We start from the raw sequence: 27,583 nt of genomic DNA, 5'->3' as shown, positions 1-27,583 counted from the left end.
TTTGTATAATTAATTGTACATACACAACACTAAAAGGTATTTTTAGATGTTTTTTAGATGTTTCATTTCATTTTTTAGAGGTTTCATTCAATATCCCCAACGTTTGACAGGGGAGAGACGAACGCAGAGGGACAGGCAAATACGAAGCTCACGATATCCCAGGGATAGACAGAATTCGGAATCCACAAACCAGTTCCAAGTCTAAACACGGAAAAAGCCAAAAACCGCCAGCAAAAGGACAAAAGGGTGAAACTAAAGACCAAGTCGGTAGAAACGAGAAAAAAGGGTCGTAACATGCAGTCGTAGAAGATCTAGATAATCGCTCAGTAGGTTCTTTTGGTTGAGAGGCAATACCTCGGACCGAACCCTACTATGGGTCTTAAATAGTGCCCAAGTAGGTCAACCTGCACAGGCGCGTCTGTTCAATAATCAGGAGACCGTGAGCGCTGGTAGTGACGCGGGCGCTTGTCCCGAGTCATGCGATCTCCCGATGCAGTCTGGGAGATGGAGTCCGAGACAGAGTCAGAGTCCGAGTCCGCCTGAGGCGTGACACTTCATCTGCTTAATGATAATTACTTGTCAAGTTATCGGGCAGAAGAATGTTCTGGATGTTGATTTTATTGGACGTTTCCTTTTTCACAGCTTTAGATTTTTACAGGTTTCTACCAATTAAGTTTACATTTAGTAGAGTGCCATAATATTATTATAATATTAAAAGCATTTACAGTAATGTGCAACGGTAAGAGTCCTTTCATTTAATAATTAATAGCCAAGTAATTCATTTTTCAGTGTCAGGGTAAAAAAGCAGAAAGCTGGTTTTTAACACAAGTAGTCATGGGCTGGAGGTCAGGGAACCGGCCCTGTGATCGGAAGGTCGCTGGTTCGATCCCCAGAGCCGACAGTATGTGACTGAGGTGTCCATGAGCAAGACACCGAACCCCCAACTGCTCCCTGGGCGCTGTGGATAGGCGTGCCCACTGTTCCGGGCAAGTGGGATCACTGCCCCTTAGTGTGTGTGTGTTTCACTTCACGGATGGGTTAGATGCGGAGGTGAAATTTCCCCGTTGTGGGAGGTCTAATGAAGGTCACTTTACCTTTATTCTAGTTTCCATTCTTTTCAACAGACTCACTTTCACTTTCTCAAAGAAATCTTAGGTGTTTTTCCACACCTCTGAAGTTCAGTTTTAGAAGTTGGTTGCACATTCTGCTTCTCACAATCCAAGTAATGCCAAACACATTCAGTGATGTTTGAGGTCTGAGGGCTTCGCGACAGCTACATGTCCTCATTCTCATTCTCCTTTCCTTCCTTATACAAATATGTTCTCATATCTAATCTCCTCAGAAGGAGCTCCAGAAAAACAAATGACTTGAGGAATAATACTGGTTGTTGTGACTGGAAACTAAATAAATGAAAGGTGGCCTCTGACCTGTGCAGAGTGCTGTGTCTGGACCAAAACAGGTCTTATATTGTTAAAAACAAGGAATCTTAATTACAGCACTCTGTATTCACTAACAGGCAGTTCACAGACTGATATATCCTGCTCTTGATTCCTGTCAGCGTGAGTTTGGTGATGAGCTCATTAAGACGTAATGCAATGTCCCCGTGGAATCAAGAGGAGCGCAATCTGCCTGCTTCCACTGATCGTTTATATGATCGTTATGTTTGAGTCTCCATCCTGTACCGAGTCCTGTGTGTGATCACGAGTTCAGGGGCACCAATGCCACAAAAACTAGAAATTGGATAAAACATTAGTTTTCAGAAAAGCACTCATTTTTTTTGGTCAAGATAAATCATCAGGAGGTGAGTTCAATCGCCGGTGAGGCTACAGACATCCGTGGATGGGAGTCCAAGAGAGCACGAGTGGTCTCGATCTATCTGGGTGTGTAGGATAGCCCTCCATCTCCCCGCCCATCACTCACGTAACAGAACCGACGATTAGCGTTCTCCTCCAAGCGTGTTCAGCTGTCCATCAATGCTGCTTTACTGGCAGTTTGAAAAGCGGCAGGCTTCGCATGATTCGGAGGAAGCTTGTGTTTGCCTACACCCTCCTAATGCTGGTGGTATCGCGTGAGTGAGGGGGTCGTAACTAGTCGGTGGAATCGGATACGACTAAAGCCTTCGGTTCACTACACGACTTTTTATGTCTTTACAGGTTATAAAAAGACTGGGCATCTCACACTATCTGACTTTTTTGGGCGACCAAAATATTGGGAATCACACTAAAACATTAGGGATCAAACACTACTTGACTTTTAAGCTGCTGCTGAACTGAACGGAACTCGGAAGAATGTCATGATCTGAAAGGACGTTTCTTTTTCACGGCTTTTGATTTTTTACAGGTTTCTACCAATTAGTTTACATTTACATACAGTTCCATTAGTTGAGACATATGAAGCTGTAGAGTGCCATAATATTATCATAATATTAAAAGCATTAACAATAACGTGCAAAAGAGTCCCTTCATTTAATAATTAATATGCAAGTAATTCATTTTTCAGTGTTTTAACACAAGTAGTCATGGGCTGGAGTTTAGGAAACCAGCCCTGTGACCAGAAGGTTGCTGGTTCGATCCCCAGAGCTGACAATACGTGACTGAGATGTCCTTGAGCAAGACACCTAATCCCAAATAAACCCAAAGGAGACCCAAATCAACAAATGTGGAGCTGCTGCTGTTTTCAGGTAAACAGGTAAACATGTTTAAGAATGATCATGAATTTAAAAATGTGATCAGTTTGGTGCTTTTAGGGTTTTAAATGTTTTAAACGTTTCCCCATTTTTCTTTGTTTTCTTGCGGTATTTTCTTCTTTCGCGCTCTTGGTTTTGATTGGCTGTTGCAGGAATCGTTCAGCTTAAGTCATTCATCAGTTTATAATAAATCACACCCAGTGATTTAGGAGTCGGGGCCGAAAAAAATCAAACGTTTGCTTAACTCTGATTGGTCTGAAACGAGATCAGGAGGCCAAAATTCTGAGTCTGCACCCCTCACACACGACTCGACTCTCTCTCCGACTCGACTCAGTCGCCCCCGACTGATCCAAAAATCTGCAGACTACAGTCGACCAGACTGGTCAGACTGAGAATCGGGGCTAAAAGTCGTGTAGTGTAACTCCGTATTAAACTGGGGGGAAAATTCTAGGACTATTTTCAAATAAATCTCCAACACATGGAACAACTTCCTACAAAACCAGAACTGAACTGAATGCTTGTGATTCAAAGAAGAACCTGGAAGTCATAAATCTGAAAGACAATGCGTTCACTGTCCTGTTTATCAAAGCTAATCTGACTGTGTAGACGTTATTCATGCACCAGTCTAGACTGTTAGGATAAGACATTTGTTTACAGTAGCTATTCGGCTCATGTTTACGTGTTTGCAGTATCTGAGTGCTTTATGTTACTAGTGGTTTGTACAAGTTTATACAACATACAGAGTGAAAACACATAAATCCTTTAAAACGTCTGAAAGCTCATCACATTAATAATATAGCAGACCGTGATGAGTCAGTCCAAAAGCAATGTTGCTCTGTTTGGGATGATTCAGGCTGATTTAGTAAACAGCGGTTCAATTCCAACAGGCTGTGAAACAGCTCTCACGTTTTCAAACCATCCGTGAAGCGAGGGAGAACGAAGAGGAGCACACATAAACATGTTTAACGGAAAACATGTAATGGTTCAGATCTGGCATCTGGGTCGGCCTTGGCTGTAATATCTAAGCTTCAAACAGCCTGTACAGTAAATGCTGAGCTTATAAGTTCTCCACAACTCACTTGAGTTCAAGTCTTATTTTAGAAACACTTCGATTCTGTAGTTGGTTCGATGACTTTACTGTAGAAAAAGCTTGTTTTTCTCCAGCTTAGATATGGATGTATCTCTGAATTACACTCTGGGCTTCCAGTATCATAAACACAACATCGTATCACTTCAATATGGAGTGCCATTTGAAAACAGCACTATAATCTCCGCATAATGCTTGAATTTCAGAGTGTGCGGCTGGATGGATTGGTGGGGGCAGTGAGGCTGAGTCAGAGACACCACGTTTCTTGTGGTGTTAAATCTCTCTCAGATGTCTAGCATACAGCAGCAATGCCTCATATTTTTATCCTGGTCTTTTTATTCATGTTTATAATATTCGGAGCAATCTGTATAATACTATATATACACCCATCAGGCAGAACGTTATGAGCACCTCCTTGTTTCTACGCTCATTGTCCAGTTGATCAGCTCCACTTACTGTATAGCTGGTCTCTGTAGTTCTACAGTTACAGACTGTAGTCCATCTGTTTCTCTGATACTCTGTTACCCTGTTCTTCAGTGGTCAGGACCCCTATGGACCCTCACAGAGCAGGTGCTGCTGGAGTCCACCAAATAGTACCTGTTCTTTGAGGGTCCATTTCGCCATCACATCACTTTTTTTTTTTCCCCACAAACACTATCACTCCACTGAGATGCCGTTGCTAAGCAACTGCTTTGACAGCTGTAGGAGACGCTCAAGCCATTTGAACGTTTTTACTTCTTACTTTGCCACAAACAGAAAACGGACACTGTTAAGATCACATCTGACCGACAGGAGATTTGGTCCGACTCTGAAGATGAGACGACACTAAATTCCCAAACTGTCGTCTCCACTGAGCAGCTTTTCAGTCGGCAGCTGTGACAGAAGAACAGCTGAACAACCTGGAATCAGCCAGAAATGAACCCAACACCATTCGCCAAACCGGCTGGAACAAAACAACATTAATACTGATCTGGAAAAACTGACCAAACTGAGCTGAACCTGATATTGGGTCAGTTTTGTGGCTCAGTCCGATTTGGTCCGACTCTGAAGATCAGACCACACGTTTGGCGAATGGTGTTGGGTTCATTTCTGGCTGATTCCAGGTTGTTCAGCTGTTCTTCTGTCACAGCTGCCGACTGAAAAGCTGCTCAGTGGAGACGACAGTTTGGGAATTTGTTAAGGAACTACAATTTGGCGGAAGGAATTGCAAACATTAAAACATTAAACGCCGCGTTCATGGCCCTGTTTATTCATTTCTTACTTCATTTATTTAACTGTTTTATCAAAGCAATAGAAGACTGGAGATCGTGTCACAGCTGTGATGGTATTTCACAATAACACACTCCTTCTCGTGTTCTATTGCTTAAATAATACAAATAGTACATAAAATAACACAACTTAAATTTCTGAACTAATTCTTAACCAGATTCCACGCGCATGGTGAGCCCACAAACTTGTGGACTGAACATGAAAATGTATGAAGTATGAAGACAAATCTGGTCTTTCCTGTATACATTTTGTGAGAAAACTGTAACAAAAGTATAATTACAGTGCATATATTATGCTGTATCCCCACATTAAAGCCACTGAATGTGACAAAAGGGCTACATTACATATAATTAAACTCGACTTTGTCTCCTGCAAGTAAGCACTTTCTGTACAAATGCGCTCATATAAGCAATCAAGTGCGAGACTATAAGGTAACTTAATGTCCTATTTTAGATCTAACATTTGCATATGTCTACTCATCAGAGGGAGAGGGTCTGTTGGTTGAGCGTGTTCAGACGACAGCTCATTAATGTAAATGGCCTCGAGTCTGCTCCTGTCACTCATCCGCACAGACACAAGAGAGCGTGGAAGGCATTCGTTTTCTCTCTATGAGTTGCCATTATGTTGCTGTGACTGCTGAGACACAATTGAGCTCTTTGGAAATGTCCTCAGTACTGACCTCAATTTAAAACTAAACGATCACCCAACATTATGATTTTAGAACCGGCCCGCTTTCAATAACAGACCACGTTAACATAAGTTTGAACGACGGCGTTTTAGGGCCACTGTTAATAAAAATAAAAATAGTAGACTCAGAGAATAAAGTCAGGATATTTTGAGAAAAAAGTCGCAATATTTGGAGGATATAGTGGACTAACTGTAGGGGGGCTGAATAACATGTTGGGGTCTCGGTTGCTGCACTGGCGCCGGAGCTCGACTCCCTCCGGTCTCTGTCTGGATCATTTTGATCTTCATCCTCACTGTCTGTGAAACCTCATGCCCTCTTTGAATGGGGGGAGATGAAGCCCCCGATAGCCGTGTAGGCGACCCTGCCTGAGATTCTCCTTCAGCAACACAGACAGACGGTTTCCTCCGAGTCCGTCTGGCTCTTTATTCTAGATAAACAGTTTCCTGCTCGGCCGTTTCTCATACTAGTACCAGGCTGGTGCTGATGAGCAGGAGAGACGGGGAGGCTGAGTGTTTCTTTATGGGGGAATCGATATGAAACTCAACGCCTCTCGTTTAACACGAGGAGGTGCTGCTTCACTTTGCGAAGCCTTTGGCCACAATACTGCGACCTTTCCTGGTATTAATGCCACTTTAATGCCATAATTCAATTACTTTTTTCTCAAAATCTTACGACTTTATTCTCAAAGTCTACTATTTTTACTTTTATTAACCGTGGCCCTGAAACACTGTCATAGTTTGGGACAGTCTTTAGTGTGTATGGGTTTAGTTGCTGACCTACTCAGGCTCTGCCCACACATGCATTCTTGGGGTTGCTGTCCGAACCTGTCCAGTTTGTGAACGTTATTGTAAAGGCAATCTTATTTCTTCATTTTTGCACTATTACATTACATGCATTACAAAACAGCTTCACTGTTTAAGGCATAGCATAATTGGACCATTTATGTTCTATATTTATCACTCAATTTTGGCAGATTTACAATTTCACTCCTTAAAATCTCAGGCTTATTACATAATAAGGCTTATTACTGAGTAAATCCAGGGACGTCAGTGCAAATTGATTGAGCAGTTCTTAGGTTATAGCAGTGTGTAGTAAAACTCTGGCCATTTAAGGGGGTGTTTCTGTTGTGACAGGACCTTTTCCGTTCACCGCTGCAACAGCATTTCCAATTAGTTACACTGGTACTTGTAATTGGCCTGGAGCTGTTTTGGGTTGTCCTAAGGTGCTTTTCCACTGCACGGTACCGACTTGGCTCTACTCGCCTTTTTTGGTTTTCTATTAGGCAAAAATTGGTACCTGGCACCTAGAACATTTAGCTTGGGCCCTTGGGTCCAATGATAGGTGATATCAGTGCTACACAATTATATGCTTCCAACTTTGGGGTAGCAGTTTGGGGAAGAGCCTTTCCTGTTCCAGCATGACTGAGCCCCTGTGCCCAAAGTGAGCTCCACAAAGACATGGACTGATGAGTTGCACAGAGCCCTGACCTCAACCTCACTGAAAACCAATCATGAGCCAGACCTTCTCGTCCAACATCAGCGTCTGACCTAGGAATGGGCACAAATTCCCACAGACACGCTCCAAAATTTTGCGGAAGGCTTCCCAGATGAGTGGAAGCTGTTATAGCCGTAAAACCCCTAAAGGAGCTTTTCTACTGCATCGTACCGACTCAACTCGACTCTACTTGCCTTGTTTGGTTTTCCATTAGGCAAGAATTTGCACCTGGTACTTTTTTGGTACTAGCTCCGTCGGCACCATCACTGCTGTATCTGATCCACTCACACCAGCACAACACACACCAACACACCACCACGTCAGTGTTACTGCAGTGCAGTAACACTGAGAATGATCCGCCACCCAAACAGTACCTGCTCTGTGAGGGTCCATGGGGGTCCTGACCACTGAAGAACAGGGTAACAGAGTATCAGAGAAACAGCTGGACTACAGTCTGTAACTGTAGAACTACAGAGTGCAGCTATACAGTAAGTGGAGCTGATAAACTGGACAGTGAGTGTAGAAACCAGGAGGCGGTCATGATGTCAGGCCTGATTTGTGTATATTCTAAATGTATTCTGAATATTTAACTCTTTATCTGTTAGTGAATACATTGAGGACAGTGTATTGCGTGTTAAGCCATCACTGCTTTTTCAGAGTATCCTGCCCGACACGGATTGTCATCAAGGAACAATCACATTCGTTTTTAGTGAAATGACCGTGATTGAACTTGCTAACTTTGCAGACTGTGAGCTACAACTCATGGGCTACATCAGCAGTTTCTGGACTTCCTAGACGAGACGCTGGCTCAGTGGCATTTAGAAAGTGCGCTATGGTGTAATTAAACTAACAGCACGGTTAATTATGAGGGTGCAAATAAATTCTCGAAGAAAACCAGATCAAGATAGCGTCTGCATGCACCCCTTCTGCTACACTGTGCATCCTTCTAGGTTTTTCATCATCACTCCATGCCTGCCAAAGAAATAAACATCATTAGCCCGTGATCCCAATCAGCAGCAGAAATGCTCCTGAGAAGCAGACGTCTGGAGGCTCAACAGTCGCGCTGTGCATTTTCAAAGTAGGACTTCACCATAGTACACTATTATTTACAAACTTATATATTGTTATTCAAATAACACCAAATGTGTTGCAACTTGAGAGGAACATAACGGTACAATTAGTACCATATCAGGGTTGGAGACAATGAGAAAAACTTTAACATTAACACGACCCAGTTGCTAAGTTGGATAAAGTGAACAGAATACGACCAGGTTTGGTCTGATTATTGCAGAAACGACCTGATTTCAGTTATTTTGCACAACTGTTATCTTTCACAATCAAATGTTTACATCACAACAAACAGAGGGCGGCGGTGAGCGACGTTCGTTCATTGGATGTTTGTTAATGATGCCTTTAGAGGGCGGCGGTGAGCGACGTTCGTTCATTGGATGTTTGTTAATGATGCCTTTAGAGGGCGGCGGTGAGCGACGTTCGTTCACTGGATGTTTGTTAATGATGCCTTTAGAGGGCGGCGGTGAGCGACGTTCGTTCATTGGATGTTCATTAGTAACACCTTTAGAGGGCGGCGGTGAGCGACATTCGTTTATTAGATGTTTGTTTGTAACACCTTTAGAGGGCGGCAGTGAGCGACGTTCGTTTATTGGATGTTTGTTAGTAACACCTTTAGAGGGCGGAGGTGAGCGGCGTTTGTTTATTGGATGTTTGTTAATGACGCCTTTAGAGGGCGGCGGTGAGCGACGTTTGTTCACTGGATGTTTGTTAATGATGCCTTTAGAGGGCGGCGGTGAGCGACGTTCGTTCACTGGATGTTTGTTAATGATGCCTTTAGAGGGCGGTGGTGAGCGACGTTCGTTCATTGGATGTTCATTAGTAACACCTTTAGAGGGCGGCGTTGAGCGACGTTCGTTCATTGGATGTTCATTAGTAACACCTTTAGAGGGCGGCGGTGAGTGACGTTTGTTTATTGGATGTTTGTTAATGATGCCTTTAGAGGGCGGCAGTGAGCGACGTTCGTTTATTGGATGTTTGTTAATGATGCCTTTAGAGGGCGGCAGTGAGCGACGTTCGTTTATTGGATGTTCATTAGTAACACCTTTAGAGGGCGGCGGTGAGCGACGTTCGTTCATTGGATGTTCATTAGTAACACATTTAGAGGGCGGCAGTGAGCGACGTTCGTTCATTGGATGTTCATTAGTAACACCTTTAGAGGGCGGCAGTGAGCGACGTTCGTTCATTGGATGTTCATTAATAACACGTTTAGAGGGCGGCGGTGAGCGACGTTCGTTTATTGGATGTTTGTTAATGATGCCTTTAGAGGGCGGCGGTGAGCGACGTTCGTTCATTGGATGTTCATTAGTAACACCTTTAGAGGGCGGCAGTGAGCGACGTTCGTTCATTGGATGTTCATTAGTAACACCTTTAGAGGGCGGCGGTGAGCGACGTTTGTTCATTGGATGTTCATTAGTAACACCTTTAGAGGGCGGCGGTGAGCGACGTTCGTTCATTGGATGTTCATTAGTAACACCTTTAGAGGGCGGCGGTGAGCGACGTTCGTTCATTGGATGTTCATTAGTAACACCTTTAGAGGGCGGCGGTGAGCGACGTTCGTTCATTGGATGTTCATTAGTAACACCTTTAGAGGGCGACGGTGAGCGACGTTCGTTCATTGGATGTTCATTAGTAACACCTTTAGAGGGCGGCGGTGAGCGACGTTCGTTCATTGGATGTTCATTAGTAACACCTTTAGAGGGCGGCGGTGAGCGACGTTCGTTCATTGGATGTTCATTAGTAACACCTTTAGAGGGCGGCGGTGAGCGACGTTCGTTCATTGGATGTTCATTAGTAACACCTTTAGAGGGCGGCGGTGAGCGACGTTCGTTTATTGGATGTTCATTAGTAACACCTTTAGAGGGCGACGGTGAGCGACGTTCGTTCATTGGATGTTCATTAGTAACACGTTTAGAGGGCGGCGGTGAGCGACGTTCGTTTATTGGATGTTTGTTAATGATGCCTTTAGAGGGCGGCGGTGAGCGACGTTCGTTCATTGGATGTTCATTAGTAACACCTTTAGAGGGCGGCGGTGAGCGACGTTCGTTCATTGGATGTTCATTAGTAACACCTTTAGAGGGCGGCAGTGAGCGACGTTCGTTCATTGGATGTTCATTAATAACACGTTTAGAGGGCGGCGGTGAGCGACGTTCGTTTATTGGATGTTTGTTAATGATGCCTTTAGAGGGCGGCGGTGAGCGACGTTCGTTCATTGGATGTTCATTAGTAACACCTTTAGAGGGCGGCAGTGAGCGACGTTCGTTCATTGGATGTTCATTAGTAACACCTTTAGAGGGCGGCGGTGAGCGACGTTTGTTCATTGGATGTTCATTAGTAACACCTTTAGAGGGCGGCGGTGAGCGACGTTCGTTCATTGGATGTTCATTAGTAACACCTTTAGAGGGCGGCGGTGAGCGACGTTCGTTCATTGGATGTTCATTAGTAACACCTTTAGAGGGCGGCGGTGAGCGACGTTCGTTCATTGGATGTTCATTAGTAACACCTTTAGAGGGCGGCGGTGAGCGACGTTCGTTCATTGGATGTTCATTAGTAACACCTTTAGAGGGCGGCGGTGAGCGACGTTCGTTCATTGGATGTTCATTAGTAACACCTTTAGAGGGCGGCGGTGAGCGACGTTCGTTCATTGGATGTTCATTAGTAACACCTTTAGAGGGCGGCGGTGAGCGACGTTCGTTCATTGGATGTTCATTAGTAACACCTTTAGAGGGCGGCGGTGAGCGACGTTCGTTTATTGGATGTTCATTAGTAACACCTTTAGAGGGCGACGGTGAGCGACGTTCGTTCATTGGATGTTCATTAGTAACACGTTTAGAGGGCGGCGGTGAGCGACGTTCGTTTATTGGATGTTTGTTAATGATGCCTTTAGAGGGCGGCGGTGAGCGACGTTCGTTCATTGGATGTTCATTAGTAACACCTTTAGAGGGCGGCGGTGAGCGACGTTCGTTCATTGGATGTTCATTAGTAACACCTTTAGAGGGCGGCAGTGAGCGACGTTCGTTCATTGGATGTTCATTAATAACACGTTTAGAGGGCGGCGGTGAGCGACGTTCGTTTATTGGATGTTTGTTAATGATGCCTTTAGAGGGCGGCGGTGAGCGACGTTCGTTCATTGGATGTTCATTAGTAACACCTTTAGAGGGCGGCAGTGAGCGACGTTCGTTCATTGGATGTTCATTAGTAACACCTTTAGAGGGCGGCGGTGAGCGACGTTCGTTCATTGGATGTTCATTAGTAACACCTTTAGAGGGCGGCGGTGAGCGACGTTCGTTCATTGGATGTTCATTAGTAACACCTTTAGAGGGCGGCGGTGAGCGACGTTCGTTCATTGGATGTTCATTAGTAACACCTTTAGAGGGCGGCGGTGAGCGACGTTCGTTCATTGGATGTTCATTAGTAACACCTTTAGAGGGCGGCGGTGAGCGACGTTCGTTCATTGGATGTTCATTAGTAACACCTTTAGAGGGCGGCGGTGAGCGACGTTCGTTCATTGGATGTTCATTAGTAACACCTTTAGAGGGCGGCGGTGAGCGACGTTCGTTCATTGGATGTTCATTAGTAACACCTTTAGAGGGCGGCGGTGAGCGACGTTCGTTCATTGGATGTTCATTAGTAACACCTTTAGAGGGCGGCGGTGAGCGACGTTCGTTTATTGGATGTTCATTAGTAACACCTTTAGAGGGCGGCGGTGAGCGACGTTCGTTCATTGGATGTTCATTAGTAACACGTTTAGAGGGCGGCGGTGAGCGACGTTCGTTTATTGGATGTTTGTTAATGATGCCTTTAGAGGGCGGCGGTGAGCGACGTTCGTTCATTGGATGTTCATTAGTAACACCTTTAGAGGGCGGCGGTGAGCGACGTTCGTTCATTGGATGTTCATTAGTAACACGTTTAGAGGGCGGCGGTGAGCGACGTTCGTTCATTGGATGTTTGTTAATGATGCCTTTAGAGGGCGGCGGTGAGCGACGTTCGTTCATTGGATGTTCATTAGTAACACCTTTAGAGGGCGGCGGTGAGCGACGTTTGTTCATTGGATGTTCATTAGTAACACCTTTAGAGGGCGGCGGTGAGCGACGTTTGTTCTTGACATCTCCACACATCCTTTCAAACCCACAGAGCTGAGTGGTCTCCTCACAGTGGAAGGATGGACAGAAACACCTGTTCTTCAGATCTGAAGCAGCTTGATTTTCTCCTCTCAGAGATCAAAGCTGCTGTTTATCTGATGGGGGCCAGTTTGTGTATCTACCATGCATTCCAGGTGGTTGTTAGGAGCACCATTTTCTTCACATATTTAAATTAGAAATTCCTGTTCCTTTCACTTGTTTTCCTTTAAAATATCTCCTGAAAAATGATGAACTACTTAATACCTGATTTGGAATGGAAACGATATAGTAAATAATGGGTGATCTCGCATGTTTGCGCATTACTTTATATCAGAAACATTTTCCTTATAAAGTTACCTTTGTGAGACATGAGGTAAAACCCAGACATCCACACACAGCTAGATTACTCACGGATCATCTACGTCACTCTCCGTTTCGCTGTCAGGTCTCTCTCTCTCCGTCTCTCTCTCTCTCTCTGGAGGAAGGTCGTCGACGGCGGGCCGCGAGGGGGGGTTCGACGTTCCCTCCACCATCTCCTTCAGCACTGACCCGCCCTGCGACTCTAACAAAGAGCATGAGGATTGCCAACCTGACAACTTTTATCACAGTATCTCACCCAGACACTCCCCTCTGCCATCCCTGAGGTCAGTTTTTAGATTAGGTAATGGGTAAACTACTGACGATAGTGTTACAGAGTGTCTCGGGGCTCGTTAGAGACGCGCAGACAACGTGGGACAACTCTAATCACAAGAGAACAGACTGTACTGCACATTGTGACTCCTGGAAAATGACTCTTTTACTGCGAATTGTGGCTAAACATCGCAAAACGGCTTCTGGCAAATCAGAGCGGCACTAAAAATAAGATTTACCTTTCTTCAGGGTGCCAGCCTGCGAATGATTGACAGGCTGCTGGCCTTCGCCAGGCTGAGTCGATGGATCTGATTGGGTGGGTGCCAGGAAAGGGACCAATGAATGCCAAGGAAACACTGGAACCGATCTGGGCTCCACATTAGTCCACACTACAGAAGGAAGGAAAACAAGAGAAGGGTGAGTCTAGGCTCTGTTAACACCTAGCAACTCGGTACACGAACACCTGAACGCTGAGGAGCCAGGTATCAAACATTTGATCGGTATAGAAAAAGAACACGGCCCCAAAATGAACGATTATGATGAGATATACCACTTTCTCTTTTCTGATATCGATAATGATACAGAAGCCTTGAGCACTGGCCAGCGCTGCCCCGACAGTTCTCCTGGGAAACTGAACTTGCCTTTTTTTATTTGATGAAGGCTGTAAACATTAAAATTTCTAAACTGCAAAAACAGTCCGTTTTGGGCTCATTGTTTTTGTTTGTGTCATAAAAACCAGCATTTTTAAATCCATCTGCCACTTCAGCTTACAGCTGTTTAGACCCACCCATTCACACTGAAGTTATAAGGAGGGTTTCAGCGCAGGCTGCTTTGTCAAACTAGGCCCAATACAGGGCAGCCAATCAGAACAGAGCTCATATATCCCTCTTACAGGTACAGTAGCCAGGAGCGTGGGGAATAAAGAGAGACAAAGCATGGGTTGAAAATGGTCGTGTAAAACACAATTATGAATGTTGTAGATCCAGAAACTCACACAAATGTCACAAGTGGGCATTAAAATATAAGAAAAATCTAGGTTAGCAACTACTAAAGCTTCAAAATGAGCTATTTTCATGGCAGTAAGTGGCAGTTCACTTAAGATGAGCATCTAAAAGTGGGTTATCGTGCCGAAATGTTCTACCACTCAAACACGTACTACGCTGTACTAGCAGTGGGCGATATGGCTGATATGATATATTGTGATACTTCTAAACATTTTCTCAGTGGACGATATTCAATTTCTTGAGGTCTGATACATTGGAACAGACAAAAAATACAATCAAAAACTATGAATTAAAAAAAAGTGATTTGTAGCCACTGTTTCACAAACTGTGATGCACTAAATTTGACAAAACAGGACTTTTTATTCTCTCCACGTGATTAAACACGTAGTTGGTCAGTGTTGACAACATACATAACGATACACTGACTTTTATTCAACTTTCAAAAGATATGCTGCACTAGGGGTGGGCGATGTTGTGATACCTCTAGCATCCACACACAGATCGATATCATATATAATTCTTCTGACAAACAGTCAAGTCTCCCCTCACCCCTCTTTGACAGCTGATGGATAGAAAATGAGGTTAAATATGGTTAACATGCTTATATGGCATCTTCATCTGTTACTGCAACGATCATACTAGCCACGTTTACATGCAGCCTAATAATCCGTTAATAATATGACTGATTGCTCAATCGGAATAGAATACATCCATGTATACACTTCAATCGGAACAGTCTAGTCCGATTGAGGACATTGAGAATACAATTTCTCTAAATAATCCCTTAATTAGAAGAATAACATCTGTATCCGATTACGTTCCCTATCGGAAAGTTTCAGTCCGTTCTGCATGTGCGTCGCGTCACAGTGAGAGTTTATACCGTTCAACGCGCCGGAGCAGAAACTGGTCTGCAGAGGAGACGAAGCTCATGCTCTGATCTTTAAAAGACGGCGGTGGGACGGACGTCCAGCTTATGCGTCTCAGAGCACGACGTCTTCCTCTCGGCCTTCTTTAATAAAGACATGTGAAGGACGTTTTCCTGAGTCTGACGTCATTTTAAAGCAGTTAAAAACAAGCACTGCTCACTGCTGCTCATCTCACCCTGACTGGACCTCACGTGATGTTCGCTGTCATGGTAACATTAACTCTAAGTGGTTCTCCACACACGCCTGTCAGTTTGGATTGGATTACTTGTAGTTGAGCATGTAAAGAGATTTTTAATCAGATTGTGGAGTAGAGTGAGATAAAAGCACTTCCATCTTAATCTGTAAGTGGAACGTATTCAATCGGATTGGCAAAAATCTTAATGTAAACGCAGCCACTGTAATAATACAAGGGATGCACCAATATGGGAATTCTTCATCGATGCCAATATTCGATATTTTCACTTACATATCTGTAGTTACCGGTATATATAAACATTTAGAAAATGTTGAAAAAGATCCACGTGGCTTATAATAATGAGAAAGATGAGATTTACTTCTGTAGGGTTACAAGGGTTACGCAGACGTTCAGCTCTTCCGCAGTACATTAAAAACAACCAAATATCGGTTAAAAATATCAGTCGGAACTGAACGTCTGTCCCATGTTGATATTTCATAAGCAATCTAGGCCCTTTTTTCAAGTTATACCAACCCTGCTGAAAGAAGACCACTAAAACCACTGGGGTTAAAACATGACGGCTTTGCTACCTGACAGGAACTGGCTTACTGGTAACCATCAGAGGCCACTGTAGGACGCCTTTAGATCCTTCAGCACATCTATAATCTATAATCAGTCATACGTCATCTGCTAAAGCATCAGGAACTTTTACCTTGTGATATTAACCCTTCAAGAAAAGCCAAAACACGTTATAATACAAAACCAACATAAACCAACACATATTATATATCCCTATAAATCCCTTTCAACATGAAAATAGTTTAAACATGTGAAGGCTTTGATCGGAACAGGTTCAGGATAATCAGATCACATATTATGAAGAAAATATTGCCCTCTTTTTGTCTTTTATTGCCAGTTTTAAAGGGGAATTCCACCGATTTTTCACAATTCTTGCATAATTCCTTCGTTGCAATGTAAACAGAGTCATTCAGAGGGGTTCGGCGTGAAATGCTTGGTTGTAGAGACTCAGATTTCTTTACAGTGGTGGCGATAGGAACCAGGGGTCACCATGACTACAACACAGATATAGCCATTTCATTTACTGTCCAAAACCACCAGCGAGTCTTATGTAATACTGATGATAAAAAAAAAAAATCTCATTTTCGTTGGGACTATTTTGCCTCACAACGCCCTGCATGTACCCCTCCGCCCTGAATGCATTAAAACAAATGGATTAACAAGAGGTTTTAGGCCAAAACCGGATCAGAAAACTATCGTACAACAACCTCTCAGACATCATAAGTGTGTTCATAGTTTTCTGTGAGGGAGCCTTTAGAGGTGGACGCCTGGTTCCTATCACCACCGCTGCGGGCAGTTCTGGCTCTCTAGAACGGAGCGTCTTTTGACTCTGTTTACGTCTGATCCCTTTCACTGTGCACCCATTTTCTCCTTTAAGCTCAGTCAGAATCCCTGTTATTCACGACTTACATCAATAACCATGAGCACTAGTATTACTCTGGGTACGTTACAGGCTTACAGACACACAAAACAAGCAAAAGAGAGGAAAGCCCAAGAGAGCGAACTGACCAAACATGCTCAGTCCTTGGCGGAGATATTGCGGGCTTTCCGATGAAAACATGGTCGATGAGGAAATCAATGGAGTCTCTTGGCGTTATAAAAACTTCATTAACGTGTAATAAAACGTCCGGAGCGTCTCTCTTTCTCTCTCTCTTTCTCTCTTTAAACGTCCATTTGGTATAAACAGTACGAATCCTTTCTAGAAGAAACGCAGCATCTTCGTGCTCGTCGTCCTTGGCAGGTGATGATGGTCAGTCCACGGATGAAAACAAGCGGCCATAATCGATGATAAGCAGCAACATCCGACTTTTTTTGGTAGTTTTGCTTCACTCCCTTCCGCCAAACGCCCCTCTTTCGGGCCCTAAATCTTTGGATAATCACCCTTTTCTCCAAAACGAGGATCTAATGGCTCAGAGAAGAGTCTAGCTTTTTAAAAAAAAAGTCCATCTGACCGAGGAACCGAGCTGCTGGCGACCAGGCTGGCTTGGTTTCTCTTTCATAAACACACATCAGCGCCCACAAAACATGCTCTTTTTGACCTCGGAAAGCGGCCGTGAAGTCATATTAAACCGTGCTGCAACTTGATTCTCCGCATTAACTTTATATTTGGAAGATCTGCTTTATTTTTGGTCCGAAAAGCCCCCCTTAACGCCCCCTCGCTTCGCCCGTTTGTTTACATTGACCGAGCGGAGCGGCGGTTAAAGGGTTAGCTAGGCCTCGGAGTCCCCGGCCTCGCGTAGTGCGACCTAACCTAACCTCAAGCTAACGTCCTAACGTCAACGTTGAGCCTGATTTACCGCACAAACCACACGCTTGTCGGCCGAAGAGAGAAAGAACGTGTATCTAAATGTAATAAAACAACTGCCCAATGTTAGTCGGTCTAATGTTACGGTGGTTTCCACCCCAGCTAAGCTAGGTTAGCTAGCCAGCATGCTAATTAGATCAACAACTGCCGGGGCTCAACCCGCGGCGTTAAAAGAGTGATTTTCTTCTTTGGACTGGACACTAGCAAACACCACGGCTTACAAAATGTATAAAATATCTAAGGGTGGGTGTTTGGTGGAGTGGAAAAAGACCAAGATTGGGTTTCACAGTTGCATATTCGCATTCGCATGGCCTGCGAAGGGTAATCAATCGGCTGCAGACTAGCAAGAGTTTCGTGGCCGTCAAGGCGGCGGAGAGTTTTTATTATTATTATTATTATTGTTGTATTTCTCTTGTTTCTACGTCGTGAATGTGTCGGCGGTCTCTAACACTGAGAGGAACGCGGCTGGCTTGCTGTGAGCGAGGCTGCATGGCCGGGGCGAACTGGCCCTAATCTCAGCTCCACATGAGTCCGTCCCCCCGGGAACGCCCCGGTACCCTCACCGCCGAAAAGCACCGGGCGAACGGAGCCTGCGCTCATCTCACAGCTGCGCTACAGTCTGGCTAAAGGGAACGGCCTGGCGCTGTCGAACAGTACAAAATACAGACTGGAACAGACTCCTCCTCGTAATGTCACGTTTTGGGGCGACCGCTCAGCGAGCTGCACTTCTGCCCTTAGAACAAGACGACCCCGTTTCCCCTCACTCGGCTTGCAGTGGTCGCCTTTTCGTTCTTTTAAAGCTTCGCTCCATCCAACGCGAGCATCCTGGGCTCCACACAATAACAGTTTGTTCTTGGCTGCTGTGGTGCCCTGCCTGAGGCTGCTCTCTCTCTCTCTCTCTCTCTCTCTGCTTCTTCCTTTTCTGCCTTTACCACCCTCTAATACCCATCCACAGCTATCAGGGCTCAGACTGGACGCGTGAAGCCTTAAAACCTACACCAAAATACGGCTTCTCATTTTAAACGCCTCTCTCTCTCTCTCTCTCTTCCCCTTCCTCCCTCCCTCACTCACCCCAGCCTGATTGAGTCTAGCTCATCCGAAAAGGCTAATGGACCTGAAACGCCGCCGCTGAGCGCTCTCTCTCTCTCTCCCCCTCCTCTCAGCTCGTCACGAACACCGTCGATGCTTTTAGGCTTTCTTAAATTAAAAACAAAAGCAATACAAACGTCCGGCAACGTCCAGCTCCCCTCCGTATCCGAGAAGGCCAAACAAAGATGACCATAAACCAAAGAAAACACAAAGCACGACCGGAGGAGATCAGCTGGACCGGAGGAGATCAGCTGAGCCGGGGTGCTTCAGCCTGAAAATGATGGACCTGAAAGCGTCCGGCGCTCGTACAGCGCGCGCGCACGCACGCGCACACACACACTCCGCTCGTGGGGCTTCAGCCGCAGCAAGAGCAGCAGCCGCGCGCTCCGTAGGCGGCCGTAGTAGAAAGCCGTCGGATCATGAAGATCATTGACTCCACTCTTCCTTTCCCCCGCCTTGATTTCTTCCTCTTTCTCTCTAAGCCCTCTCGCTCTCTCTTTCTTTCTTTTTTCTCTCTCTCTCTCTCTCTCTCTCTCTCTCTCTCTCTCTCTCTCTCCTTCTCTCTCTCTTTCTCTCTCTCTCTTTCTTTCTCTCTCTCTCTCCCTCCCCTCTTCCTCTTGTATTCTACCAGGCTCTGCCCACTTCGCTCTAACGGCGTGTCAGCCCCGCCCGTTCTACACTCCGAGCGCTCCCTCTCATTGGCCCAACACGGGGACGCGTCAGAGCGCGGCCTCCGCCGCTGATTGGTCGCAAGCTGCGCTGGAATGTCAGTCATATGCAAATCCGTCTCGCTGGAGCCGAGCAGCGCGTGAATATTCTATAACGTAATAAGACAGAAGAAAAAAACAGAAGAGTCTGGGGCGTGACTTCTCATTGGCTCTCGTGACATTCGATCCCACTGTGACGTCGCCGGAGTTCGCAGCGTTCAATTGGCTGGATGTGCGTAACTTGACCCGGGTCAAATAAATGAGTTGTTTGCAGGACGATCCCGCCGTAGTAGGTTCACGGCCAAACTGTGCATACATACACAGACAGACAGACAGACAGACAGATAGACAGACAGATAGATAGATAGATAGATAGATAGATAGATAGATAGATAGATAGATAGATAAGTTGTAAATAATAAATAAATACTATGAATTATTCAGTATATACTATGAATTATTCAGCAACTATTATGAATTATTTGGTATTTATTACAAATGATTCAGTATATACTATGAATTACTTAGTACCTATTATGAATTATTCAGCATCTACTATGAATTACAGAACAGATAGATAGACAGACAGATAGATAGATAGACAGACAGACAGACAGATAGATAGATAGATAGATAGATAGACAGATAGATACTGCTTTTCAATGACGCACAGCTGCTCAGCTAATCAGAAAAGAGCTCATTTACATATGTTAAAGGCACAGCACCAAAACCAGCCTGTTAGACAGACAGATGGGGATGAAGGGAGGCAGGAAAACGGTCATGAAACTGTTTTTGGTTCATAAATACATTATAAATGGACCTCAAAGAAGAAAAAGAACACAAATAAAGGACACTGGCCCTCGAAAACAAATAAAGACTTTTTCAAAGTGCCAGCAAGGGGTTAAACCAGCTAACCCAAAAAGATCTTAACATGTGACTAAGAACACGCCAATTTTTCATGCTAACTACAGACAATGTACTACTACTGACTAACGCGGCGGCTCACAAACCAGATGATTCATCCAGCAAGTGAGTGACTCACACAAATATCCGTGAAAGAAATTTAAGAAGTGGAAGTGCTTTACGGGAACCTGATCTTTTACAAGTCCACTTCCTCTCCTGACCCCCAGTGCCCACACCATGCCCTCTAGTGTACGGCGCAGCGAAACGCCCTCGGTGACCTCCTCTATACTCATTATGATTTCCTACTACGACACCCGAAACACGGCTCTGAGTCCTACAGCACATCACTCAGCAGTCCCCCACCACAGTCAGCAGCACCTGCCCATATCTGCCACCATCACCACCCGACAGAATCGCTGCCGTTGAACAGGAAAGGGACTGGCTCGCGGGCTGCAGCAGGGCTGGCTTTACACAGACACCCAACTGCAGAAAGTCACCGTCTCTGGGCTTCTTTCACTCCCTGAGGATGAGGTGCAGGAGTCTGAGCCTGGAAATGGCAGAACTGTGATTGTGATTAATACATGATTAACTGCGCGTGTGTTTATGATTAAATGTACATTCAACTGGTGAGACTGATCAGTTAACACCTCGAACCACAGACTAAGTGAAGCAGTAATTACTAACAATTATTTAGGAATTGCTGTAAATTGTTCAATGACTATTACAAATTATGACTTAACTACTACACATTAATCAGCAACTGCTATGAATGATTCAGTAGATACTATGAATGATTCAGCAACTATTATGAATTATTTGGTATTTATCACGAATGATTCAGTATATACTATGAATGATTGAGTATATTCAGTGTTCAGTATGTGGTTGGTTAGTGTAGTGGTTAACACCTCTGCCTTCTATGCTGTAGACTGGGGTTCAATCCCCACCTGGGAAAACACCCCACACTACACCAATAAGAGTCCTTGGGCAAGACTCCTAACACCAACTTCTGTGTAAAATGATCAAACTGTAAGTCGCTCTGGATAAGAGCGTCAGCCAAATGCTGTAAATGAATTATTTGGTATTTATATGAATGATTCAGTAGATGCTATGAATGATTCAGTATATACTATGAATTACTTAGTACCTATTATGAATTATTCAGTATATACTATGAATTATTCAGTATATACTATGAATTATTCAGCAAGTATTATGAATTATTTGGTATTTATTACGAATGATTCAGTATATACTATGAATGATTCAGTATATACTATGAATGGCTTAGTACCTATTATGAATTATTCAGTACATACTTTGAATTACTTAGTACCTATTATGAATTATTCAGTATATACTATGAATTATTCAGTATATACTATGAATTATTCAGCAAGTATTATGAATTATTTGGTATTTATTACGAATGATTCAGTATATACTATGAATGATTCAGTATATACTATGAATGGCTTAGTACCTATTATGAATTATTCAGTACATACTTTGAATTACTTAGTACCTATTATGAATTATTCAGTATATACTATGAATTATTCAGTATATACTATGAATTATTCAGCATATACTATGAATTATTCAGTATATACTTTGACTTATTCAGCAAATATTATGGATAATTATGCAATTACTATAAAATATTCAGTATATAATTTGAATTCAGCAACTGTTATGAATTATTCAGTGACTAATATGAATTACTCAGTATCTACCTTCAATTATCCAGGTGCTATTATGAGTTATAATGTATGTGCAGTAATATTTAGGGTCAACTACAAATCATATAGTGTCAGTTACAAATTATTCAGTAACTACTATGAATTATTCATTAAGGGTTTAAGAGGTTAATCATTAGCCTGGCAAAGTTTGCTTATGCACTGTTTCCAAATTGGCTTTGAAAAAGGCTTTAATGCCGCCGTAAACGGGCTACTTTGAACTCTAGGCTCATTGTTTATTTATCATTCCATAAGGTTGGCTCATTATTTAGTCTTGTTTGTTTACTGCTTATGAAATTACCGTGCATGTTGCATGAGAGCTATGAGAGCGAGGAACCGTGATGTGGACCCACATACGGACACGTAGGGTGGAAGGCCTGGGGCTAAATGACAAACGAATATTTTTGTGAAATCATAAGGCACATGAAAATGTCAATCTGCAGCTGAACAGCTACACGCCAGCCTCCCCATAGCGTCCCAAATGAAGTTTGTCTGAGATAGTGGAGGGAAAGTGCGCCGGGGCAGACAGAGAGTCTATACTGAAGCATTTGCTAGGCTAACTGAGGCCAAGCTATTAATGATGTCAGTGGGCTCAGATTACTGGCCTAAAACTCTGCTATCAGTGTACACAGCAGCTAGAGTGCATGATAAGAGCATGTTCAGTGTGTGTGTGTGTGGGTGTGTGATTTGGGTGAGTGTGCTGAAAGACTGAGTTATTTGTAGAGGGCAGCGGGGCATTGGCCTTATGCCCAGTATCAGCCTGTGCCATCACAGTCACACTACGATGGGGAGGAGCATGTGTGTGTGTGTGTGTGTGTGTGTGTACACTGCCAGGACCGTGACGACATTTTCCACTCCTATTAGTCATCCAAACCGCCATATAGCATATTCCTGTATACGTTCCATGTGGCTTAAGGATTAAAGGGCCTAGATCCTGGAAGACGGTGGTGCATGTAAACAGATTTAAAACACACTACTTTACTTCTCAGTCCATTACTTCAAGTCTGAATTGTTGGTGATAGGAACCAGACGTCCACCTCTAAAAGCTCTCTCACAAAAACCATTCATGAGTACCCGCAGGGTGTTTTTAAGCCTAAAGAAAACTTATTTTTCAGATTTATGAGAGTTTTACCTTCAGCGACTTTATAGATAAACAGCCAGAAGACGCGTGTGGGTTCACCGGTGGTTCTGGGTAGTAAATAAAATGGCTATGTTTGTGTTAGAGACATCACGACCCCTGGTTCCCACCACCTCCACTGTAAAGAAATCTCTGCGATGAACCAACTCTGAAGGAGTAGTCAGAAATTTTGAAATAGATGGTGGAGTTGCCCTTTAAGGCCACAGATACGGCCTGCACGGTACAGACACATGCAGATGAGAAACCATGGAGGTTCTATAATGAAAGCAGAGGTAGCTGAAGGCTTGAAAAAGACAGAAAAATGGGTGGGAAGGGGAAAGAGTGCGAGTCAGGCGAGTAAAAATAGAACAAGAGTCATTCTGTGGAGAGGAGGGGAGAAAAGGAGGGAGGGGGTGAGAGAAAACAGAGTTGTGAAAACAAGAGACGAGGCTAAAGTGAGATTCTCGTTTCGCCAGCTTCTTCTTGTTCGATTTTCTTTCCGTTCCACCTTAAATGGTGCAGCAGTGGCGGCGCCAGAATGGAACTGCCGCACCATTTAAGGTGGAACGGAAAAGTATCGAAGAAGAAGGTGGCGAAGAGTACGCTAACTTCAGCCTGGTTAAACAGAGCCCCTCTCATTGGACAGAGTGAGCGGGGAAACGGGCTAAAAGGGAAGAAAACGCGCACAGAAAGCACAAAATAATCGTGCAGTTTCACCATCTGTGGTGAAAACGACGCTAAGCTGAGGCCAAGATGACGCGGTTTCTTTTCACAACCGTCAATAACGAGCTGTCACAGCGCTGGGCGGGACTAATCGCCGCTCCACCAATGAGCTCACTCCTACAACTGGGCTGCAGCCAATCAGGTCAGGCTAAGGTCCTACGGCTCAGACGGCCGATGTAGTAAACAAGCTCTTAACCCTTTCACTGCTGACCTCTTGTCGAAAAAGCTTCATCTCTGAAAAAAACGAATGCTTAATCACGCCTAATTATTTTTCTTTTACCAAATATGTGCATCATTAAAATAATAAAAGTCATCCCGAGTGGTCTGACGCGAAATGCTCCGTTTCAGGGAGTCTGATCAATTCAGAACTGTTTACAGTGGTGGTGACAGGAACCAGGCCGTCTGAGGCATTTAAAGGGGGATTACACCAATTTTTCAAAATTCCGGGATAATTCAGTCTTTGAGGCACAAACGGATTCACGCAGAGTGGTTCGGTGTGGAGTGGTTCATTTTAGAGACTGAGATGTCTTTATAGTGGTGGTGATAGGAACCAGGGGTCGCCATAACCACAACACAAACTTTTATTTACCATCCAAAACCACCAGTGCACCTACATGTGTCTTCTGAGTGTTTATATGGAACGTCTATGATGGTAAAACAAGTAAAACAAGTAAAACAAAACTTTATTTCATCAGGCATAATATACGTCACAATGTAATACCTTCCTGTGTAGGAGCTTTTTGAGATGGACGTCTGGTTCCTATCACCACCACTGTGAACTATTCTGGCTCTGTAAGTTTCTTTAGAATACAGTATTTCATACCAAATCACTCTGAATGACTCTGTTTACATCTCAAACATTTAATTATGTTGAAAAATGGGTGGAGTTCCCCTTTAATGCCTCTTAAAGCTACATCATAGAAGGTTATTACATTAAATGGTTATAAATGTGCTGCCTGATGCTTCAGACATTGGTTTATAATAGATATGAGATAAAAATAAGTGCCTAAAAAGCATACTTGTGCAGCAGAGAGATACACGCACGGCGTTCTGAGGAAAAATAGTACCTAAAAGAAAAGCATAATTTTTTACAGATTTATCACTTTTTCCACATTATTCTCCATTAAATTACATGACAACTATTAAAACTCAAAAGACAGAGACATCATTCTTGGTTTTGGATAGTAAAAAAAAAAAGGCCATATTTATGTTGTAGATACACTATGTTTCCAAAAGTCCTCACTCAACCATCCAAATCACTGAATTCAGGTGTTCCAATCACTTCCATGGCCACAGGTGTATAAAGCCGAGCCCCTAGGCCTGCAGACTGCTTCTACAGACATTAGTGAAAGAATGGGTCGCTCTCAGGAGCTCAGTGAATTCCAGCGTGGTACCGTGATCGGACGCCACCTGTGCAGCAAGTCCAGTATTGAAATTTCCTCACTACTAAATATTCCACAGTCCACTGTCAGTGGGATTATAACAAAGTGGAAACGATTGGGAACGACAGCAACTCAGCCACGAAGTGGTCAGCCACGTAAAATGACAGAGCGGGGTCAGCGGATGCTGAGGGGCATAGTGCGCAGAGGTCACCGACTTTCTGCAGAGTCAATCACTACAGACCTCCAAACTTCATGTGGCCTTCAGATCAGCTCAAAAACAGCGTAGAGAGCTTCATGGAATGGGTTTCCATGGCCGAGCAGCTGCATCCAAGCCTTACATCACCAAGCGCAGTGCAAAGCGTGGAATGCAGTGGTGTAAAGCGCCGCCACTGGACTCTAGAGCAGTGGAGACGTGTTCTCTGGAGTGACCAATTACGCTTCTCCATCTGGAAATCCGATGGACGAGTCTGGGTTTGGAGGTTACCAGGAGACGGTACTTGTCGGACTGCATTGTACCAAGTGTAAAGTTTGGTGGAGGGGGGATCATGGTGTGGGGTTGTTTTTCAGGAGTTGGGCTCGGCCCCTTAGTTCCAGTGAAAGGAGCTCTTAAAGCTTCAGCACCAAGAGATTTTTGACAATTTCATGCTCCCGACTTTGTGGGAACAGTTTGGGGAGTTTGGCCCCTTCCTGTTCCAACATGACTGCTCACCAGTGCACAAAGCAGGTCCATAAAGACACGGATGAGCCAGTTTGGTGTGGAAGAACTTGACTGGGCTGCACAGAGTCCGGACCTCAGCCCGATAGAACACCTTTGGGATGAATTAGAGCGGAGACTGTGAGCCAGGCCTTCTCGTCCAACATCAGTGTCTGACCTCACAAATGTGCTTCTGGAAGAACGGCCAAAAATTCCCATAAACACACCCCTTGTGGAAAGCCTTCCCAGAAGAGTTGAAGCTGTTATAGCTGCAAAGGGTGGGCCGACATCATATTAAACCCCATGGATTAAGAATGCGATCTCACTCAAGTTCATATGCGTGCGAATGCAGACGAGCGAAGACTTTTGGAAATATAATGTATGTGACATCTGGTTCCTATCACCACCACTGTAAAGAAATCTGAGTCACTACAATCAACCATTTCACACCAAACCACTCTGAATGACTCTGTTTACATCTAAACAACTGACGTACGCAGAAACGTTGGAAAATGACCGGCAATGTCCACAGACTTTCACTTTAAAAGCTCGATTTGGCGCCCATTAAATGATCTAACCTTCCATTATTTGTCTCTCAGCAATTATTTTATCTAATTAAAACCTAGTCCCTTCTTCTGTTTTTTGCTGTTGCCATGGCAACAGTGTTAACAGGCGCAGGATAATGTCACTCCGGTGGCCAGCGATCTTCTCCACATGTACCACCTGGATTATGGAAGGGGTGGGTGGGGGGTCCATATGTGCCATCCATTTAATGAATAAATGACAATTAGCTTATACATGCATGCACAAACATAAACAAGCATAAAGAATGCAGCTGAAAGAGAGAGAGGCCTGCTGTTCGCATTCCTCTCGCTGTGTCTGTTTCGTCTCTGGCATATCCAGATCTCGAAAGGGTTTAGACGGAAAGATAAAGGGAATAAATGATGGTGGGAGGAAGGAAAAGAGAGTTTAACTGGGGCGAGTAGGAGTGCAGAGTGCAATGTCTCTTGTTGTCCGCCTGGGGGCAGCACAGGCACGTGTTTAAAAAAAATCAGTGTGAGTGGAAAAAATGCAAAGCTTAAGTTGGTCCAGTTTTCCGTTCCACCTTAAATGGTTCCATGCAACTGCTGCACCATTTAAGGTGGAAAGGAAAATTGGCCTAAGAAGCCGACTTCAAAAGATAAGCACTGCTCGGTGCTAGCGGGGAGTACTGGCCCTCCTTTCATTTTGTCTTCATGTTTGTGTTGTTGGCCAGCCTCAATGTTATGTAAAAAGAAATGGAGCGGAATTCCAAGGAATGCTCTGGGAATACGTAGTGAAAAACAGGGCTTCTGCACTGCAGCATGGTGGGGGGGGGGGGGGGGGGGGGGGGGTTGCGTGGGGGGGGGCAAATAGGTGAAAAACAAAGATAGACTAGGCATGGAATGACTGAGAGATGAAGGGATAAAGAGGGAACAAAAAGAAGGTGGGGGGGCAGCAGAAGTGCAGATTAGAGCTCTGTTATTTCAAGGTTAACATCATATGAGCATCTGATTCACACGAACCTGAACACACACTTTAAATCCAGGCGCGAACACACATCCACAAGTTTGAACCATCACTAGGAACAACCTCACGTCGAACATTACTGACCTGTGTAATATGGTAATCCCAAAACCATCGTTATCATATGATTATAGTGCACCAATAGATGTTCAC

At 44.2% G+C, this 27,583-nt stretch overlaps 1 protein-coding gene across 3 annotated transcripts in view; it reads right to left on the bottom strand.

Annotated features, from left to right (window-relative positions):
• The window catches only part of cicb (capicua transcriptional repressor b), a 91,604-nt gene that overhangs the window by 28,772 nt on the left and 35,249 nt on the right, over positions 1 to 27,583 (bottom strand). For all 3 annotated transcript variants that reach the window (XM_037537318.1, XM_037537317.1, XM_037537319.1), the window contains exons 3-4: positions 13,283 to 13,432; positions 12,825 to 12,975 (exon numbers count right to left, since the gene is read on the bottom strand). In XM_037537318.1, the coding sequence (XP_037393215.1) occupies positions 12,825 to 12,975; positions 13,283 to 13,432 (301 nt within the window). The remainder of the gene's footprint in view (positions 1 to 12,824; positions 12,976 to 13,282; positions 13,433 to 27,583) is intronic.

Source organism: Pygocentrus nattereri, chromosome 3, assembly GCF_015220715.1.
Source record: "Pygocentrus nattereri isolate fPygNat1 chromosome 3, fPygNat1.pri, whole genome shotgun sequence".
Taxonomy (NCBI): Eukaryota; Metazoa; Chordata; class Actinopteri; order Characiformes; family Serrasalmidae; genus Pygocentrus; species Pygocentrus nattereri.
This window is presented reverse-complemented; position numbering and strand designations above follow the sequence as displayed.